This window comes from Puma concolor, chromosome D3, assembly GCF_028749965.1.
Source record: "Puma concolor isolate L17-30 chromosome D3, mPumCon1.1.hap2, whole genome shotgun sequence".
NCBI lineage: Eukaryota > Metazoa > Chordata > Mammalia > Carnivora > Felidae > Puma > Puma concolor.
The window spans coordinates 16410312-16431102 of record NC_141678.1 but is presented as its reverse complement, the minus strand read 5'-3'; the positions used below and the strand labels follow the sequence as shown (position 1 = coordinate 16431102).

Below are 20791 nucleotides of genomic sequence, written 5' to 3'. Positions count from 1 at the left end.
CCACCTTCCCCAGGGTGCTGTGTCCTTGTGCTTGCAGGCAGTACCATCGGGCTCTGGTGGCCGTGCTCCTGAGTCGTACCTGGCGTGTGCGCAGGCAGGCCCAGCACACGGTCCGGAAGCTGCTGTCCTCTCTCGGGGGCTTTAAGCTGGCATTTGGACTCCTGGAGGAGCTGAAGGCTGTCCTCAGTTCTCACAAGGTGAGGGCAGCTGGGGTCCCGAACCTGGGGCTCACTGACCCACTTAGCCCACCCCAGTTATGCCATGGGAGTTCGCTGGTCTCTTCCTGTGCTGTTCTCACTGAGACACTTGTGTGATGCCAGAATCTTCTGCCCTACCCTTGAAGCTCTGATAACATCTTATTTCATATAATTTCTTTGTCTTTTCAGAGATGCTTTTCTTGTCAGAATTGTGACCTGTAGTTGAATCTTTTTATCACTGAGTAATGGAATAACACTTTTTTTTTAAAGCACTTTATAATTTTTAGAGCATTTGCAACCCATTCTCTCTTTTGCTTTTTTCTCACACTGCTGTTACAAGGCAGGTAGGCTATGGGGTGCTTGGGTGGCTCGGTCAGTTAACATCCAACTCTTGATCTCGGCTCAGGTCATGATCCCAGGGCTGTGGGATCAGGCCTCACGTTGGGCTCTGCACTGAGCATGGAGCCTACTTAAGATTCTCTCTCCCTTTGTCCCCTTCCCCTGCTCATGCATTCTCCCCCTCTCTCTCCCTTACTCTCAAAAAAAAAAAAAAAAAAAGCAGGCTAAATATCTTTATTTTATATGAATTGTCCAGAGTTCCAGCAGCTGAAATGACTTGCCCAGCGTCCCCCACCAGTGGGTGACAGAAGTGAGAGTAGACCCCAAAGACCAGGTCCCTTTTTAGTGCCCTTTGTACTCCGTGTCCCTCCCTCCCTAATCCCCTAATCCTGCTTGAGGGATGTGGGCCAGTGACAGACTTGTGGTCTCTCTGGCTGGGTCTCCTGGACCAATTTCTGTGGCCACCTTTCTCCCCATGGGCTTTTTAGGTGCAGAGTCATTTGTGCTTCCTCCTTCCAGGCACATCTCACAGCCTGCAAGTCCCATGCAGGGAGCTGGGCATGTCTCTACTCCAGCAGGAACCCCAGAGAACACCATGTGTGAAAGGCAGCTGTGTCCCTGGCATCTTTGTCTCTTGTGTGCCAGGCCTGCACAGGGTGCTGAGTAGTGGAGGCTGATGAGTTGTTTCCTTGCAGGTGCTACCTTTAGAGGCTCTGGTGACTGATGCTGGGGAGGTGACTGAGGCAGGCAAGGCCTATGTACCTCCGAGGGTCCTGCAGGAGGCTCTTTGTGTCATCTCTGGGGTGCCAGGACTGGAGGGTGACATTACCAACACTGAACAGCTGGCCCAGGAGATGCTGATCATCTCGCATCACCCATCCTTAGGTCTGTGCCTGGGGCGAGTGTGGGAGGGGCAGGGACTCCACTGGGCAGGATGAGGTTAGGCTGGGCAGAAGGCCTCAAATTGCTCCCCTTCTCTTCAGTGGCAGTGCAGTCTGGACTCTGGCCAGCGCTCCTCGCCAGGATGAAGATTGACCTCGAAGCCTTCATCACCAGGCACTTGGATCAGATCATCCCTAGGATCACCATGCAGAGTCCCCTGAACCAGGTGATTGGCATATGGACTAGTTCTGGCCTCACGTCAGAGTGTCAGAGGGAGGATTCAACGAAAGAGGTGCAGGTGTGGTGAAACGTGGCCTTGGACCCTTGGGTTGCAAGTGACAGAAAATGCAAACATGGTTTAAGCACAAGAGGGAGCTTCCTGCCTCTTCTCACTGCTGAGTCACAGGATATGACTGGCTCTGCACGATGCTGGCTACGGGGACTCAGATGTTATCTTCAGGACACTGTAGGTGGTGTCTCTCTTACTCTCTGCCATCTCTCTGTCTCTTCCATGTGTGTCTCGTCTCTGCTCTCCATAATGGGGGCTTCATTCTCCAACAGTCTCTTCCTCCCTGGTAGCAGGGCAGCTGACACACTTCTAGGCTTATAGCTTGTCCCTATCAGCCCAAGTGAGAAAAGCTTGTGTTTTCCAATCATTTAAACTGGCATGGGGTCTCACTGCCCTTGTTGACCTGATTTGGGGCCTGTGCTGGTTTCTGAGCCTGTCCTTTTGGGCTGTGTCATATGCCCACCTCTGGAAAAGGTGGGGGCAGCTTCACTTGCACCACAGAGATTGAGAGTAGAGGAGTGTGTCACCCAGTCAGGGTGCTGGTACCAGACCAAGCGGGAAATGCTTCCTGGGAAGGCAGGCACACACTCCTACTGTTTACACCGGGGAGGGGGCAATGCTCAGAAAGAGCAGGCAGTGGCAAGAAGAAGAGCTGGTAGCCAGGGTGTTTAGGCACGGCAGGACCCCTGTCCAGTGCCGGTCTTGGTGCATCCTGACCCTGTCTGTGTTTGACAGTCTTCCATGAATGCCATGGGCTCCCTCTCCGTCCTGTCCCCGGACCGGGTCCTTCCACAGCTCATCAGCACCATCACTGCCTCCGTGCAGAACCCTGCATTGCGCCAGGTGACACGGGAGGAGTTTGCCATTATGCAGACTCCTGCCGGCGAGCTGTATGACAAGTCTATCATCCAGAGGTGAGCCCCCACGCATGGGCTCAGTTGCCCCAAGCCTTAGTTTTCTTACCTATAAGAGAGAGAGGCCTCCGTTACAGGGTTGTTGCAGGGAATCAATTAAACCACTTTTCCATTCGTTGGACAAGTACTGCTCTGTTCCAGGCACATGCTTAGGCTTGGGATACAAGAGCATTTCAAGTCTCTGGTACTTTCCTGGTGCATACAACTTCAAAGCTAGCTGGGGTTTCACTACTGGTGGGAGGCTGGAGGACCTGGTGGCTGTTTTGAAGCTGGCTGATCACCTGCTTTGATGTTTCAGTGCCCAGCAGGACAGCATAAAGAAGGCCAACATGAAGCGAGAGAACAAAGCTTATTCCTTTAAGGAGCAGATCATTGAGCTGGAGCTCAAGGAGGTGAGTACATGGAAGCATTACACGTGAGGTGGCTGCTGAGCTTTGTGGCCTCAGGCTGGTGACTTTCCCTGCTTTGTGTATACCGTTCCTTGGGGTCATCCTGAGGCCCATGGCACACTCTTCTGACCCCTCCACCAGTCCGGGGTCCCCCACCACCCTTTTTACTTAACCCTTTCTTTAGCTTTTTCCACCCCTCAACTCAAGGAAGACAAATTTCTCTCTCTGCTGAGGGCCAATTCCTACCTTTCTCCCACCAAATGGTGTGACTTGATTCCGTGCCTGTTACCCCACCTCCTAGAGGCTGGGACCCGTCTTTCCTCCTGAGAGAATGCATAGGGCCTGGCCCTATGTAGCTTTTGGGGAATTGTGTATTCGGCTTGTTAACCGAGCCGATTCTGACAGCAGAGCAGGTCCCTTTACCACACTGGGCCCTTTACCACACCTTGTCTCCCTTGTCCCCCTCTCAGGCAACCACCCTGCCCACCCAGTCCAGAGTAGATCCCATCCCTCTTCCCGCTTACTGTGCAGCATATTTCATTTCTTCATTTATAACCTTCATCCCGCTGTCAAGTCACCCTGTTCATGTTCATTGCTTGTCTTCGCCCACTAGATTGTGAGCTCCGTGAGGGCAGAGACTTGGCCTTCTTCCCCGCAGTATCCCCAGCATCTAGAGCAGTGCCTGGCGCAATGGAGGTGCTCAATAAATGCTTGTTGAATGAATGAGTGATTTCTTGGCCTTTTTTAGGCTCCATCTTATACTAGGGGAGAGCATCTGTGGGAGGGAGGCTAAGGTTTAGAATCTGAAGCTGCATGGGTAGGATACCCTTCCCAGCTCACTGAGGGACTTTTCATTTTTCTAACATATTAAAGGCTCTTCTTGCCTTTGTCAATAGAGAATGCAATAAGAAATTACTTCTCTACTGCTGTCTCCATCCTCTGGAAACCAGGTGGCTGTGGACTTTGTGGGAGGTGGGGGAGGCCACGTGGCAGGTTTGGGGGCCCAAGTCACAGACTTTGGGCTGGCATGGTGCTGATTGTGGGACAGATCTCACTCCCTACTCTGTGGTAGGGAGGGAGGTCTGTTCCCTGGAGACGGAATTGGTTTGCTTGTTGCCTTTAGGAGATAAAGAAGAAGAAAGGTATAAAAGAGGAGGTGCAGCTGACCAGTAAGCAGAAGGAGATGCTGCAGGCCCAGCTGGACAAGGAGGCGCAGGTCCGGAGGCGGCTGCAGGAGGTGAGTGGCTGCTGCTACCACAGGCTAGACCTGCCCCTTGCTGTCCGGAGCAGGCCCTGCTGACCTGCCTCCTCGGCCAACTCTGCTTGCAGCTGGACGGTGAGCTGGAGGCAGCGCTGGGCCTGCTGGACACCATCCTCGCTAAGAACCCATCTGGCCTGACCCAGTATATCCCCGTTTTGGTCGACTCTTTCCTGCCCTTGCTGAAATCTCCCCTGGCTGCTCCCAGGATCAAGAACCCTTTCCTGTCCTTGGCTGCCTGCGTCATGCCCCCTAGGCTCAAGGCTTTGGGTTAGTTCTTGTTTGCTGGCTGTGGGTGGGGCCCACGGCAGCTCGGGAGGGGGTGGGGGATGCCCCTCAGCGCCTGTGGGGAGGCACACGGTGGTCTAGGCCAGCGACTTCTGTTTCCATAGGGAAGCAGCCTTGGAACCTCAAGCTGTATATCCTTGGGATCGACATGGAGCTCCCTCCTCTGTCCTCCCTCCTGTTTTATGTCTGTTGGTCCCTTCACTCTGAGTACAGACTTCTAAACACTAATCAGTGTGGTCTTTCTGTAACAATTTTAAAACTAATCAGTCAGAAATTCAGTGGCAATGGGGTTGGTTTGATGCCACGTGGCTGGTCAGTGCAGCCCAGAGCTGCTGAGCAGCCACGTGTCCATGATGAGAGGTCTCTGTGACCCTTAGCTTTTTGTTAGCTATGGAGATACAAAGACCAGGTAGTGGCTGGGTGTTATGGTGGCCTCACTCTCATGGGTTAATGGCCTTAAGCAGACTTTCTAGCTTAAAGGGGATATTCCTATGGGTGTGAGGCTAGAGTCTGGGAACAGTTCTGAGTGGAAAAGTTAGTTGGTGCTTATGGAACCTGCCGAAACTGTTAATGGCTGGCTGGGCTTATTACATGGAAGGTGGGAGCTCCAAATGGGTAGAGCTTTACCCTTTCTGAACAACTCTGGGCTCACACTTTTAACTTCTTAGTGTTGGAAGGACAGCTCCTGCTGGCCTACATGCCCCCCCCACCCCCACCCCAGTGCTGCCATGAACATGAAATGAGAAATTAGGTTTGGCACAGCAGAACTAGGATTAAGGGATAACGTGCCTCTACCTGGGGGCCCTGGTTTGTGCCCAGGCCGGATTCTGTGTCTTTGTATTGGTCATCCCCTTTGGGTCCCTTCTGTTGGACATAGGCACTTTGGTGAGCCATGTGACTTTACGCCTGCTGAAGCCAGAGTGTGCCCTGGATAAGTCATGGTGCCAGGAAGAGCTGTCGGTGGCCGTGAAGAGGGCGGTGACCCTGCTGCATAGCCACACCATCAGCAGCAGGGTGGGCAAGGGTGAGCCAGGTGAGGAACAGTGCAGGTAAGGGCAGCGGGCACGAGGTGGTATATGCCGGTGAGCCTCAATGTCCCCCAGGGCTTCCTGCAGCTGTGGCCTTGGGCGAGTCACTTTCCTTCTTGGCCTTCGTTTCCTCCTCTGAAAAATGGGGGGTTGGACCAGATGGAGAATTTCTGAGTCCTGGTATTCTGTGAGCTACTGTGACCCCCTCCCCGCCTTGGGAGCCTGCTTCTTGTCACTGGAATCTACCTGTGTGTTTTACCTTTCTCATCCTGGAAGTGGGCAGTGTTTGGGGTACGAGCATGATGGGCTGCAGAACCAGGCTACCAGCTTTCATCCCTGTCATCATATCCTGTGCTTCTGGGCATCAGAAGGAGCCTCCAGCCTCCTTCACCCCTCCGCCTGCTCACCTGGAGAATGGAAACTGAGGCGGCAGCTTGGCAGATGCCTGCAAGAGTGTGTCTGTTGCTTACTCTCACAGATGCTGCGCCCCTGTCTGCGCCAGCCTTCTCCTTGGTCTTCCCATTTCTAAAGATGGTGCTGACTGAGATGCCCCACCACAGCGAGGAGGAGGAAGAGCGCATGGCCCAGATTCTTCAGATCCTCACCGTCCATGCCCAACTGAGGGCCTCACCTAACAATCCCCCAGGGCGCGTGGATGAGGTTGGCAGGGGAGCTCGGCTCTATCCTTGGCTTGAGGCGGGTCAGGGAGGCAGGGGCTCTCCACACTTGGTTGGCCTATCACGGGTTCTGGTGGGGTAGTAGAGTGTGTGCATATATCTAGCGCAGCAGCCATTGGTGAGGAGAACCCAAATGTTCTCTTTAGTGCAGCACTGACAGCCTCAAAGAAGCTTACGGGTCTCTTGAGAGTTTCTGACTTGGAGAAGTTGAAGGATTTTTTATTAATTTATTGTGTGGTTTTTTGTTTTTTGTTTTTTTTTGTAATGTTTATTTACTCTGAGAACGTGTGAGCAGGCAAGCGGCAGAGGTAGAGGAAGAGAGAAAGAATCCCATGCAGGCTCCATGCCATCAGCAGAGAGCCCGATGCAGGGCTCAAACCCACAAACCGCAAGATCATGACCCAAGCCGAAATCAAGAGTCAGATGCTTAAATCGACAGAGCCACCTAGGCACCCCTGTTTTGTTAGTTTTTTTTCTAACTCAGAAGATAATTTTGATCACGCTGCCTTTGACTTCCTTGTGATTTTGAGATTAGACCTCATTCACTGAAGGGTTTCCTTTTTAACATATGTTCTGAAAATGTGCCAAAGTAACGTATGTATGTGTTTAAAAATTCCAAGAACGTAAAAAAAAAAAAAAAAAAAAAAATCCAGGAACATAGAAGCCAAAAAAAAAAATATATATATATGTGTATATATATATACACATACTTATATATACATACTGCCCCACACAGGCAAAAATTGATTGTCCTGCTTTCATATGACCATATGCTCCATTCTTCTTTAATGCCAGCGGCTTTACAGGCTGTGTAGGGTTCTGTGCTGCAGGTGCGCCAATGTTTCAATGAACTCTTCCTGTTGATATTTTCCCTATTTTGAGCAGCACTGCACTATGCCGCCTTGTATACGTATGACCCTTGTGCAGCCGCATAAGCATTTCCATAGGACACATTCTTGGGCATGGAGTTGCCAGGTTATGTGGTGTGCTCTGAGCTAGACCCTCACCAAGAGTTCTGTCTCTGTACCTAACACAACCTCAGGTGGTAATTCACCTTGCCAACGGTGGGTAAAAGAATAGTATCCCATTTCATCCTGCATTTCTTTACTACTTGTAAAGTGAAATATCCCTGTGTTTGTGGGCCATCTGTACTTCGTGTACTGTGAATTTAAAGTATGTTTCAGAATATACTTGTTTTGAGTCCCTGAGGATGGTGGCCGACTGGGGTTGGCTCCCATGGAGTTAGTGGTAAAGCTGACAGTGTTTCTACAGTGGAGTCGGCCGTAGGACCCAGAATGTTCCCCTGAGGGTGAGGGGATGCTGCCTGCCGTTTGTGTTCCTAGGTGTGGTTGCAGACCTTCCCCAGAGCCTCACCCTGACTTCCCTACATTTCTCTCCTAGAATGGCCCGGAGCTGCTGCCTCGTGTGGCCATGTTGCGCCTTCTGACTTGGGTGATCGGGACAGGCTCTCCCCGCCTGCAGGTGATCTGGTTTTCAGTTGGCTATTGCTGCAACTCATTTTGTGACTCTGAGCTCAGTTCCCAGTGCTTGGGGTTGAATCCTGGTTCTCTTTCTTATCCCTCACTCTTGGATTCAAGCTAAAAGGCTATTTTAAAGTGCCAGTCTGAATATTCTCAACTAGTTATGGCCAGCCTGAATATTCTGCATGGGCTGTGCCATTAGCTTGGCCTAGAGCAGGGGGCTTGGACCCACGAGGGCTTTGGGGTGGGTGTCCTCAGTTCATATCCCTCTGTGGGCCCCTCAGCCCATCACCCGGCCTCCTGCCTGATCCCATAGAAGTAAGTAATTTGCTGGACCGAGCCCAGCGCATCAATGTTTTCCTTAGGTTCTGGCTTCAGACACCCTGACTACCCTGTGTGCCAGCAGCAGTGGCGAGGATGGCTGTGCCTTTGCAGAGCAGGAGGAAGTGGATGTGCTGCTCTGTGCCTTACAGTCCCCTTGTGCCAGCGTGCGGGACACTGCGCTCCGGGTACGTGCCCACTCCCTTCTGGGGTTGCTGGGGTATTCCTTGTCTCTCAGTGCAAGTATTTGAATTGCATGAGGACATTCTTTCAAATGATGGGAAATGCCTCACATCTGCACCAGGGTGTCCTGGAGGCAAAGAAAAGAGGTCATTGGGTGGGTCAGGGTCATTGTAGGAAGAGGAGCAACAAAGCAGCTGTCAGTGTGTCACTGGCCATTTTTTCTTTACCTTGGAAGACTTGACCAGATTTTTAAAATGGAGTGTGGATCTTGGTACTTTTATAGACAGATAAAACTCAGTGGATTAGTTTGTTTTTTCTTTTTCCCTTTTTTTTTTTTAAGTTTTTTATTTACTTTTGAGAGAGGGAGCGAGAGAGTGTGCACACGCACGTACACGCAGGGGAGGGGCAGAGAGACAGAGAATCCCAAGCAGGTTCTGCACTGCCAGCGTGAAGCCTGACATGGAGCTGGAACCCATGAACCAAACTGTGAGATCATGACCCGAGCCGAAATCAAGAGTTGGATGTCTAACTGACTTGAGCCACCCAGGTGCCCCTGTTTTTTCAACTCATCACCTTGTGCTTGGGCTTTTCTTGGTGCTTTTGGAACACAGACTAAAGGTTCCCCTTGGAGTATGAGACAGGGCTTCCTGATGCCAGTCTGCTGCCTGGCAAGCTATTGATCTGTGACTGAGTTTTCACTGGTTCTTGGCAAGATGTGGAAGACAATAGCCATGTGGAAAATTTTTCTCAAAGAAAACAAAGGGAATGTCTTTTTTTCTGAGGTTTGTCTTGTACACTGAGAGTTTTAAAATTTTATGGTAAAAAAGATTCTATCCCCACATGCCCGTCATTTCACAAAGGGAAAGCTGTTTGAGGAACTTAGAGTTAATTTTAATTGATTTAACTTTGAAGACCCATGTGTGGCTGGTGGCTACGTCTTGGATAGTACAGCCTTAGAGGGAGGTAAAGAGGCAGCTCAGAGGCTCTGGTCAAAGGTTGGGCCTCACCTGTCCCATCCCACCCCCTCTCAGGGACTGATGGAACTCCACATGGTATTGCCAGCGCCTGATACCGACGAGAAGAATGGCCTGAACCTTCTGCGGAGGCTCTGGGTGGTCAAGTTTGACAAGGAGGAAGAGATCCAGAAGCTGGCTGAGAGGTGAGAGCCACTGGAAGATTGTTTTGGTTTTTTTTTCCTGCTCTGTCCTCTCTTCCCTTATGAAATAACTGGACCCAGAGAGCTCAGCCAACAGCAAGAGAAGGGCTGGGTGGTCGTGTTTGGCAGAGTGGATGTTGCAAACCCTTGTCTCACTAGCCCCCGACTTTGTTTGGTCTGCTACAGGCTCTGGTCAACGATGGGCCTAGATCTGCAGCCGGACCTCTGCTCCTTGCTGATAGACGATGTCATCTATCACGAGGCAGCTGTGAGGCAGGCCGGGGCTGAAGCCCTCTCCCAGGCTGTGGCACGGTACCAGCGGCAGGCAGCAGAGGTTATGGGCAGGCTCATGGAGATTTACCAGGAGAAGCTCTATGTGAGTGGCCTGTGCACCCTGCTGCGGGCTGGGCTGTGTGAGAGTGGGTTGGACTCTGCTCGGCCTCCGACCTGCTCCAGATAGGAGTCTTGGAGCTCACTGTGACCCAGGGTGGCTGTGACTGATCTCCCACCTCACAGCTGACGGCTGGCCTGCCCGGCTTGACTGGAGAGCGCACAGCAGTACATTTATCAGCCTGTCTTTTGCAGCGGCCGCCCCCAGTGCTGGATGCTTTGGGACGAGTTATCTCTGAATCTCCTCCAGATCAGTGGGAAGCCAGGTATAATGGCCGTTGCCATCTTGTTCCACTCAGAGCTTTCTGAGATATCTCAGGTTGGGTGAGTTGGGTGCCAAGAGGAGGCAACGTGGAATAACGGGACAGTGGAAGGAAAGGGCAAGACCTCCCTCTGAGTCAGACCTCAGTTCAAGTCCTGGCTCCTCCTGGGCTAGCTGAGTGACTTTGGCATGTTTCTCCTTTCCTCCAAGCCTCTGTTTCCTCAGAGGTCCCTGGGGACCTTCTCACTGCTCTATAGCTGAAAAGGATAGTATGTTCACTTCCAAGTGCCTTTACCTCTGATTCTCTTACCTCTCTCCCCTCCTGCAGCCTGTCCTGGAGGTAGGGTGGGCATTGTACTCACAGGTGGGGAAACAGAGGCAGAGCTTGTTCGTGCCCAAGGTCGCCCTGGAGGGAAGTAAACTCTGGGCAGATGGCAGGAGGTCTCCATTTGACAAATGGGTTGTTGAGACGATTGTCTAGACTGGTGGTAAGCACTGGGCAGTGGGCTCCATGCTGTGCTCTGCACCCCAGAGGGAGCTGCTGTAAGCTCCCTTTTCTTGTGGCAGGTCGGGGAAGATTCCGCCACAGAGGAGGCTCCTGGCCGGCCCTCGCCGCCTGACACGCTACCCCCTTATTTCTTAGGTGTGGCTTGGCTTTGGCCCTAAACAAGCTCTCCCAGTGTTTGGATAGCTCTCAGGTGAAGCCCCTCTTTCAGTTTTTTGTCCCTGATGCTCTCAACGACCGAAACCCAGATGTCCGGAAGTGCATGTTGGATGCAGCCCTTGCGACCCTCAACACCCATGGGAAGGTAAAAGATCTCAGCCAGCTGAGGGGGTGAGGAGCAGGCAGGGCAGGAGGCAGGGCTAAGCAGTGGTGACACAGGGAGGCTGAGTGTCAGGAGGCCTGGTGGGCCACTGGCCCCATGCAAGATTTCATTTTTCTTTTTTTGAGCCCAAAAGACCCTGTAAGGTAGTTAAATTCTTGTAAGTCCACTGCATTCCTGCCAGAAAACTGGGAAACCTGCTGGCATTACTGACTGGCTTGTCAGGATGCTGGTCCCAGAGCCAGACACGGTCTTGGTCCTTGGGGCAGAGACCATCATCCCCAGGTACAGCCTGTAGGGTTAATTTGAGGCTCAGGGTGGGCTTGGCTTTCCAGGAGAACGTCAACTCACTGCTGCCAGTGTTCGAGGAGTTCCTGAAGAATGCGCCCAATGATGCCAGCTACGATGCCGTGCGGCAGAGTGTGGTGGTCCTCATGGGCTCTCTGGCCAAGCACCTGGACAAGAGCGACCCCAAAGTGAAGCCCATTGTTGCCAAACTCATCGCTGCCCTCTCTACCCCCTCCCAGCAGGTACCTGCCTCCTGGCTTGGGGCCCACAAGCCAGCTGGGGAATTGGGACTGACTGTAGATAGATGTGCCTCTGTGTGCTAGTGCCGAGTTGGGCATCAGGGTCCAGAAGGGCCAGTTCTCAGCGAGGAGTCATCCTCTGTCTCGGGACAGCCTGGTTTATGGTCAAGAACACCCTTGGAGAGGGAGTTACTTTGTTCCAGTAAGCTTCATACTAGGTGTTTTCATTTTTTTCCCTACTCATTTACTAACAGTTGTTTTTTGCAGTTAGTGTAAACCCAGCACTCCTTATGCTGAGCTTTCCCTGACCTTCTGTGTGTTCCTTACACATTTCAGGGGCCTTTTAATGTAGTCTCCCAAGCCATAGTGTGAGGATTGTTGTTTTCTTTTCTGAAAATATATGTTCCCCTTCCCACCCCCAAGTGACTTACATTTTGGAGTACTCAGAATGTTCTCGTCAAATGTAGCTTTGCAAAATTGTGGTAAAAGAAATTCAGACACACACCTGCCCGAGCCTCTGACAGCACAGCATATTGAGCTATGGCTAGAAGACAGAATTGATCATGTCTTTTGGTACCAGTTAATCTGGGCCTGGCCCTGTGAGGCCCAGCTGAATTTCCAGTGCCTTTGACAAGTAAGAAAACTTGGGCCATTTTTAAGGAACACCGTAATGCACTTCTCCCTGGACCATTCTTTGCAAGTGGGTTTAGTCTTCCTGGAGTTTCTCTCACCTGCCCAGGCCTAACAGATGTATTGTGCACCCTGAGGGAGCCCGCATCATCCATGGGCGTATAACACTGTTTGCTTGTCTGACGCCCTGTGTTGTCTGACAGACAGTGGCTGAGGTGGGCTTTGGGGACATCATGTGGTGAGATGCTGCGTAGGACTGTGGCGACTCCCAGGAACTGGCCGTAGTTGAGCTGTGGCGCTGACTAGGTGGGCTCCTCCTGTAGGTGCAGGAATCTGTGGCCAGCTGCTTGCCGCCTCTCGTGCCAGCCATCAAAGAGGACGCAGGAGGGATGATCCAGAGGCTGATGCAGCAGCTGCTGGAGTCAGACAAGTACGCAGAGCGCAAAGGGGCCGCCTATGGGCTGGCAGGGCTGGTGAAGGGCCTGGGTATCCTGTCACTAAAACAGCAGGAAATGATGGCTGCGCTGACCGATGCCATCCAGGATAAGAAGAACTTCCGCCGGCGAGAGGGTGAGTGTCTCTGAGCTTGGGGCTGCCTAATATGGGAAGTCGGTTCCCACAGCTACCACAGGAAGGAATCTCTCGGGCTTTTCCTTCCTCACTGAAGAGTTGGTGTTTGTGTGTGTGCTGTTGAGGAGGCAGATTGTGTAACCCGTTCCATCTGGTCCTTGCTGATGTGGCCTAGACTTTATTTCTTACTCAGAGACCATCAGCCAAGAGAGAATTGGCCTTACTGGCATTAGTGCCAAGAAGTGACAGACACTCCCTTGTTCTCTCCCTCTTTCTGCTCAGCCATATCCCTGTTCTGGGGGAGGCAGAGGGTGCTGCTCCCTCACAGGGCAGCCGATTTAGTCCTACAGCTGCCTTGATTGTGTCCAAAGGGTGAGGAAGTGGCAGGGAGGTTATCTTGTGGCTGCCTTCAGAGCACAGTCTGTTCCCAGCTGTCCCACCCTCTCCCCCAGGAGCCCTCTTTGCCTTCGAGATGCTCTGCACCATGCTGGGGAAGCTCTTCGAGCCATACGTGGTTCATGTGCTGCCCCATCTGCTGCTGTGCTTCGGGGATGGGAACCAGTACGTGCGTGAGGTAAGTCCTGAGGCTGCACATGAGACCCACTGGCAGCCAGCCTGCCGCTGGCTGTGAGTTTCAGCCACGGGTCGGAGTTGGTGGAAGGGCCCGCTTTCAGAACCTCTCCACCTATACCTTGGGCACCGGTCTCTTCTGATTCCCAGTAAAGTGCTGAAGCTCTGTGAGGTGAGAAACTCTCCTTCTCAGCTGTGACTATAGGCCCAGGCACAGGGTCTGACACAGGAGACCCCAATTAAGTGTTGGTCGCCAGGGGGAACACTCAGTCTGCTGTCAGGCCTTGACCCTTGCTTGGGCAAGGAGGCCCCTGATTGCCTTTTCTTCTCCCTTGAGGCTGCAGATGATTGTGCCAAGGCTGTGATGAGCAACCTGAGTGCTCACGGGGTAAAGCTGGTGCTCCCCTCCTTACTGGCTGCCCTGGAGGAGGAATCCTGGAGGACCAAAGCTGGTAAGCTGCTTCCTTCTATGTCTCTGTCCAACTTCCTTTTCTGAAGACTGCCCTTGCAGGGATCCAGGAAGCCATCTGGGGTCTTGTCCTGTGCATGTGTGCTCCCCAGCCCATGGGCAAGGCCAAGACCCTCTGAGTCATCATGCGCCTCAGTCCTTCAATAATTTGCGCGCTTTCATGCAAAGAACAGGCCCCTGGCAGGAACCATTGCCCTCAGCGAGGAAATCCCAGAGCCTTAAAATTAGTCTGTGGCTACTTTCTGTGACTTTAAAGTTTTTTCCCCCTTAAGTTCCTTTTTAAAAATAGAATCTTATCTGGCATCCAAATACGCAAAGCAGATACAAGCAGAGCTGTTCTGGTTTGGGCAGGGTCAAGATCTGGGGCCTTCCTACTTGACCTCTCCTTTGGCCTTCCCCTCAGTCCTTCAGGCTTTGCCCTGCAGTTTGAAAAATCACAGATCTAAATGAGTTTCTTCACATGTGAATAAAGAAACTAGGCCAGAGAGATTCAGTGAATCGGCCTTAGACCACCACCAGGACTCAGCCAGGTTTTCCCCCATCCTGGTCTCTCCTCTTTTCCCTATACCGCCTTGCATGACACCCAGAATCCTGTGGCTCAGTAGGACTCAGGAGCATTGTGCTCGCTCTGCTGGAGTCACATCACCCCCCAACTTCCTTGCCCCTCCCCCTGGGGACTGCCTGAGGGGCCACAGTCTGCAGTCTGCCACACTCTGCAGAGGGGCAGGCCGGTTGTCCCTTGCTCAGGCAGCTGGCACAAGTGGCTCCCTGGCCTGTGCTCAGTGATTCCATGCTTGGCCTGTGTCTGCCATCTGCAGGGTCGGTGGAGCTGCTTGGGGCAATGGCGTACTGTGCTCCCAAGCAGCTGTCATCCTGCCTGCCCAACATTGTGCCCAAGCTTACGGAGGTGCTCACTGACTCCCATGTCAAAGTGCAGAAGGCTGGACAGCAGGCGCTCAGGCAGATCGGCTCCGTCATCAGGAATCCGGAGATCCTGGGTATGCTTCTCCCTGGCTCCTCCTCCCATCCCCGGACACTGCAGGGAACAGGCATTCAGCAAAGATCTTTGCCCTCTGAGGACAGATATGCTCACATTGAAATAACGTCTAAATTCTGGGAAGCCCTTTTTCTAGAACAATTAGTGGGAAGTAGTTTGGAAGTAGTTTTGCCACTGGTCTGGAGCTGTCATCGTTGACTGCATAAATGGAGAAACTGAGTCATTGGCTCAGAAGCGCTTGACTCTGAGAGATCCTGTGCACTAAGCTGAGCCCTGAAGTCAACAGAATTAAATGACATATTCTGGGCCACATCAGCATCGTACATTCTTTGGGAACTTTCTATTCTGTTTCATTGTAGAAGATATGTGATAGAGGGGAAGATTAGGGAAGGGTTATTCCCCTTAATTGTGCTCTGTAGTGTGGTTCTTTTTAAAAAATATATTTACTTCAGAGAGAGAATGCATGCTTGCGGGGGAGAGGGGCAGAGGGAGAGAATCCCAAGCAGGCTCCACACTCAGCCCAGTGCCATGACTCTGGGATCATGACCTGAGCCAAAATCAAGAGACGCTCAACCGACTGAGCCATCCGGGCGCCCCTGTCGTGTGGTTCTTGATTGAGTGATGGCAAGAGGTTGATTTCTAGAAACAAAACCCAGCAGCCACCTCGCTAAGCAAGGTGAATTTTTAAGCTTTAGTGTGGAACATAGGTAATTGTTCAATGTAGTTCAGCCAGGCGTTACCAGACTTTTGTTTATTCAGAAGATGATGTTTTCTGTGTGGTTTTGTTTTTTAAGGGATGAATAGGTATACTTGGGTTTTGTTGTCTTTTACAATGTTCAACAGCCTTGGAGATTCCTAAGGCTCGGAAACAGTCTTGATCTCTATCAAAGGAAGGGAAGTGCTTTCATTTTGAGAATCCAGCATGGTTTGTGTGTGTGTGTGTGTGTGTGTGTGTGTGTGTGTGTGTGTGTGTGTGTGTGTGTTTAAATTAAGATATGACTTGCATAATATTAAAATCACTTTTTAAAAATGTATACAATTCGGTGTTTTTTTTTGTATATTCACAAAATTACACGAGCATCACCACAGTCTATTTCCAGGACATTTTCCTCACCCCAAAAAGAAATCTCCTACCTGTTAGCATTCACTCTTCATTCCCTTTCCTGCCTCTGGGCCCTGATAGCCACTAATAGGCTTTCTGTTTCTTTGCATTTACCTGTTGCAGACACTTCGTATAGTGGGATCATATGCGTTTGTCCCTTTGTGTCTAGTGTCTTGAGCTTAGCATAATGTTTTTAAGGTTCATCCATGTTGTAGCATGCATCAGTGCTTTCTTAATGGCCCAATAATCCATCTTGTGGATAGACCACATTTTGTTTATTAAGTCATCTTTTGATGGACATTTGGGTTGTTTCTGCTTATTGGCTGTTTGAAATAATGCTGCTATAAACATTTGCGTACATGGTGGTGTTTTTAGACATGTTCAGGTCTCTTAGGTACCTAGGAATGGAAATTGCTGGGTCATGATATGGTAACTGTCTGCCTTTCTCAGGAACTGCTAGACTGTTTTCCAAAGTGGCTGGATCACTTGACATTCCCGGCAGCAGTGTGTGAGAGTTCTCATTGCCTACGCTGTTATTGTCTGTCTTTTTTGGTCATAGCCACCCTAGTGCATGTGAAGTGGCATCTAATCATGGTTTCAATTTACATTTCCCTAATGACTAATGATGTTGAACTTTTTCGTGGGCTTCTTGGCCATTTGCATATCTCCTTTGGAGAACTCTTAAAATCTTTTGCCTATTTTTTAATCGGGTTGTTAGTTTTTGTTTTTTTTTCAATTGTTGGCCAGCATGGGTCTTCACAGTGGATGAATTCCCCAGACTTTGGAAAAGATAAGCCAGGTATTTCTCTTGGCATCTCTTTTGCCAGGCTGATGGTGCTCACATGAAGAGCTTGTTTTATCTGGGTGTAACTCCTCTGAGCATTGTGTGTTTCATTGCCACCACTGGCTTGGGGCATTTGGCGTCTCAAAACAGTTTCTTTGCAAAACCACTCTGGGCTGCCTCTTCCACGATCAGGCACTGTGGTGCCTGAGCTGCGCTCCCGCGGAGGCTGAGCACTGTGGCTGCAGCTCAGCTCCCACTGAAAGCAGACTCTAGTTGTCCTGCTAGATCAAGCTGCTCAGTGCAAAGGGGTGACAGCTGCTACTTTCTTCCTGGCGGAGCAGGGATTGCTCTTTGTAAACAGGCTGGCTTCCACAGCTGGTGACTTGTGGGGTTCCAGTGAGGGGTGGCCCCGGACTCCTTTCTCTTCTGACCCCATGTAGTTCTGGGGACTCGGCAGTTTTGCCGCTCCTGAGACTCGTGTAGACCAGCTTCTCTCTTGTTTGGACATGCAGCCATTGCCCCTGTCCTGCTGGATGCCCTGACGGACCCCTCCAGAAAGACCCAGAAGTGCTTGCAGACCCTGCTGGATACCAAGTTTGTTCACTTCATCGATGCCCCATCCTTGGCCCTCATCATGCCCATTGTCCAGAGAGCCTTTCAGGACCGTTCCACGGACACGCGGAAGATGGCAGCCCAGATTATCGGCAACATGTACTCCCTGACGGACCAGAAGGTAGCAGCCCAGCTGGCGCTGGCGCTGGTGCTGGACAGACCAGTAGATGCTGGTTTAGGGCACAGGGTCCTTGCCCGCAGTAGACACAGAAGAGCTGTCTGGGCTTTTGTCCCTGTTTATGTTTAGGGGACGAAATGCACAATTTTGGGGTGGAGGGTAGGAATCTAGGCTCTCTGGGCATTTTTTTTTTTTTTTTTAATCTTAATGTTTTTATTTATTTTTGAGACAGAGATAGAGCATGAGCAGGGGAGGGGCAGAGAGAGGGGGAGACACAGAATCTGAAACAGGCTCCAGGCTCTGAGCTGTCAGCACAGAGCCCGACGCGGGGTTCAAACTCACAGAGTGTGAGATCGTGACCTGACTCTCTGGGCATCTTGTAGAGCACAATGGTTTAAGCTCTTATTAGGTCAGATTAGGCCCCAGATGAGGCCATCCATGCATGGGCTCTTTTACAGACTGCGGGGGAAGAAAGGCCCAGCCTGGCCCCATGTGGGCAAAGTGGCCACTGCTCTGCTTGCAGTTCTCATCACAAGCTTTTACTTCTGTAAGCCTATAAATTAGAGGAAATTAGCCTAGTTTGGGAGATTTACTTTACCTGCTCCCAGGGGCCTGCATGTGTGAGCTCACTGTCTCCCACAGTCATAGTTTGCCGGCTGAGGGTATGGGCACAAGAGATAAAGTGGACAAGGCATATTAGTCCTAGAGAATTTGGGAAATGGGAAAATTGGTGAAACAAAAAATTGTATCTGTAGTTCTCAAATATGGAAATGGTTACTGCTAATGTTTTTTGTTACATCAAAAAAAATTGTATTCCTAAACATAAGCTGATTTTTAAGTTACAATGAGTTATTCACAAAACTGGTTTTTAAATAGTTCTTTAATATTCTGATACATTTATATACCATAACTTATATAATCCTGTTGTCGGTCCTATACTGTCCAAGGTTTTCTGCTATTTTAAATGATGCTACAGTGAACATAAGGCTTTTTCTATATTTAAAACTGTTCCCTAAAGCTGAATGCTATACCAAGAGACATAAACCTTTTAAGGTGAAGAACGGGAAGATGATAACACTGTTCTGAAGGGAAAGTGCCAGAAATAATTTCCTAGATTCCAGAGGCTGGACAAGCCTTGGTCCTGAGATAAGGTCAGGAGGAGGAAGAGCATTGAACTCTAGTTGGGGGCCCTCTCTACCCATTGAGGGTGGGCCTCAGATCCCTCACAGGTTTCCTGGGTGATCATCTGGGGTACCAGTTAGTGGGGTTCCTTGCCAGTTGTCCTTCCCTGCTGGCTGTGGGAGCAGCCCTGCTGCGCTCTCCTTGTCAGCAGAATGGTGAGGTCAGTGGCCATACCGGAACAGGACCCAGAGGAAGCAGGAGCCAGGCCTCCACCTGAGTCACCTCTTGTGTTGTTGCAGGACTTAGCTCCTTACCTGCCAAGCGTGACGCCTGGCCTGAAAGCCTCTCTTTTGGACCCTGTACCTGAGGTGAGTCTGGGAGGAGAGGCGGGCAGGAGCTTGTTATTTTAGCCCACTCCTCAGAAAATTGATTCCTGGGAATTCTCTATAAGCTGCTTTTGCATTTGTCTGGTAAAGGGAAGGAGACCCTAGGGGCCCCTGCCTGCTCCTGTGCGGGCACCTGGTTTTGAGCCGCTGCAACTCTACCATCCTGGTTCTTGGTTACCTGGCAGGTGCGGACAGTGTCTGCAAAGGCTCTTGGGGCCATGGTGAAGGGCATGGGGGAGTCGTGCTTTGAGGACTTGCTGCCATGGCTTATGGAGACGCTGACCTATGAGCAGAGCTCTGTGGATCGCTCAGGCGCTGCACAAGGTGAGGCCAGGGCAGGCCCAGGGGCCAGACCAGGAATGCTGTCTAGGATCCTTCCGATCCAGCGAGTTCATTCTGTCTTTTTGTTACAGGGTTGGCCGAGGTCATGGCTGGCTTGGGGGTGGAGAAGTTGGAAAAGCTGATGCCAGAAATCGTGGCTACAGCCAGCAAAGTGGACATTGCACCCCATGTCCGAGATGGCTATATCATGATGTTCAACTACCTGCCCATCACCTTTGGGGACAAGTTCACTCCTTATGTGGGGCCCATCATCCCATGTATCCTCAAAGTAGGCACCAGGGACCATGCTGAGGGTACCATTACTGAGGGGGGCAGGGTGCATGTGCTCTCCTTGGAGTCTAGGCTCCCTAGCAGCTGGGACTAGGAGGCAAGAATCCTCATCCTGCTCTTCTGGGAGTCCCATTTCCTTTGGGTCTGGTGCCTTGGGGGAAGCAGCCCTGGCTGACCCACCCTCTGTCTGCACAGGCTCTTGCTGATGAGAATGAGTTTGTGCGTGACACTGCCCTGCGTGCAGGCCAGCGGGTCATTTCCATGTACGCCGAGACAGCCATCGCTCTGCTGCTGCCCCAGCTGGAGCAAGGCCTCTTTGATGATCTTTGGAGAATAAGGCAAGGACTCGGGTGGAAAGACCCAGTGGCCCCGGCTTTGCGTTTTGGGAACTCTGAGAAACGAGGAGCAGGAATGTTGCTGAGAACTCTTTTCAACTCTCTCTAGACTCTCACTCTTAAGCACTCAGTGTGACTCTCCAGTTTCATGTAGCAGTGTCTCTATTCTGATTCTCTTTTGAAAAGTTTGCTCTATTCAGTTCTTCAGTTTGTATGAAAATTTTATTTTTTTATTAAAAAATATTTTTAATGATTATTTTGTGTGTGTGTGTGAGAGAGAGAGAGAGAAAGAGAGAGAGGGAGTGTGTGTGTGTGTGTATCTGTGCATGTACATGCACAAGCAGGGGAGGGGCAGATAGGGAGAGAGAGAAAGAATACCAAGTAGGTCTCGCGATGCCAGTACAGAGCCTGATGCAGGGCTCGAACTCATGGACTGTGAAATCATACCTGAGCCAAAATCAAGAATCAGACACTTAACTGACTGAGCCACCCAGGCGCCCCTTTATGGGTTTTTTTGAATCTTCACTTCAAATAGGACTATGATTTTTGTAGTCATTAAAAACAATAAACCTAATTTAATTTGAAGAGAAGTAAGGTTTATCCTTCTAGGCCTCTTCTTAGTGATGATCATTTCTGATGGTCAGCATTCCTGATTTTCTGTTAATGTTTCTTTCTGTACTCTCCCTCTTCGTTGTAATTTTTTTTTTTTTATTTATGGGACAGACAGAGACAGAGCATGAACGGGGGAGGGGCAGAGAGAGAGGGAGACACAGAATCGGAAACAGGCTCCAGGCTCCGAGCCATCCGCCCAGAGCCTGACGCGGGGCTCGAACTCACGGACCGTGAGATCGTGACCTGGCTAAAGTCGGACGCTTAACCGACTGCGCCACCCAGGTGCCCCTCGTTGTAATTTTTATTACAGAAACTTTCACCTGTGCTTTTAAAAAATGTTGATTTTTCCCATTGTTAAAGTAATATGTCTTCATTAGTAGAAAACTTGGGAAGAAAATAATATGGGAAAGTGTAAAGAAACAAAAATCTTCTAGGGTCACCTAGGTGGCTCAGTCAGTTGAATGTTC

General features: G+C 50.8%; 1 protein-coding gene across 2 annotated transcripts in view; it reads left to right on the top strand.

Moving 5' to 3' along the window:
* GCN1 (GCN1 activator of EIF2AK4) overlaps positions 1 to 20791 on the top strand; it is a 58666-nt gene that overhangs the window by 22119 nt on the left and 15756 nt on the right. Inside the window, exons 18-42 of one of the 2 annotated variants that reach the window (XM_025933245.2) lie at positions 38 to 197; positions 1232 to 1421; positions 1520 to 1644; positions 2443 to 2621; positions 2920 to 3013; positions 4134 to 4247; positions 4340 to 4538; positions 5434 to 5589; positions 6063 to 6244; positions 7663 to 7743; positions 8108 to 8251; positions 9278 to 9405; positions 9589 to 9778; positions 9988 to 10058; positions 10698 to 10863; positions 11214 to 11408; positions 12359 to 12605; positions 13058 to 13179; positions 13513 to 13627; positions 14463 to 14642; positions 17040 to 17260; positions 18679 to 18747; positions 18951 to 19089; positions 19179 to 19375; positions 19573 to 19715. In XM_025933245.2, coding sequence (XP_025789030.1) covers positions 38 to 197; positions 1232 to 1421; positions 1520 to 1644; positions 2443 to 2621; positions 2920 to 3013; positions 4134 to 4247; positions 4340 to 4538; positions 5434 to 5589; positions 6063 to 6244; positions 7663 to 7743; positions 8108 to 8251; positions 9278 to 9405; positions 9589 to 9778; positions 9988 to 10058; positions 10698 to 10863; positions 11214 to 11408; positions 12359 to 12605; positions 13058 to 13179; positions 13513 to 13627; positions 14463 to 14642; positions 17040 to 17260; positions 18679 to 18747; positions 18951 to 19089; positions 19179 to 19375; positions 19573 to 19715 — 3807 coding nt within the window. The remainder of the gene's footprint in view (positions 1 to 37; positions 198 to 1231; positions 1422 to 1519; positions 1645 to 2442; positions 2622 to 2919; positions 3014 to 4133; positions 4248 to 4339; positions 4539 to 5433; positions 5590 to 6062; positions 6245 to 7662; positions 7744 to 8107; positions 8252 to 9277; positions 9406 to 9588; positions 9779 to 9987; positions 10059 to 10697; positions 10864 to 11213; positions 11409 to 12358; positions 12606 to 13057; positions 13180 to 13512; positions 13628 to 14462; positions 14643 to 17039; positions 17261 to 18678; positions 18748 to 18950; positions 19090 to 19178; positions 19376 to 19572; positions 19716 to 20791) is intronic. The other variant, XM_086681834.1, reaches the window with a different exon arrangement.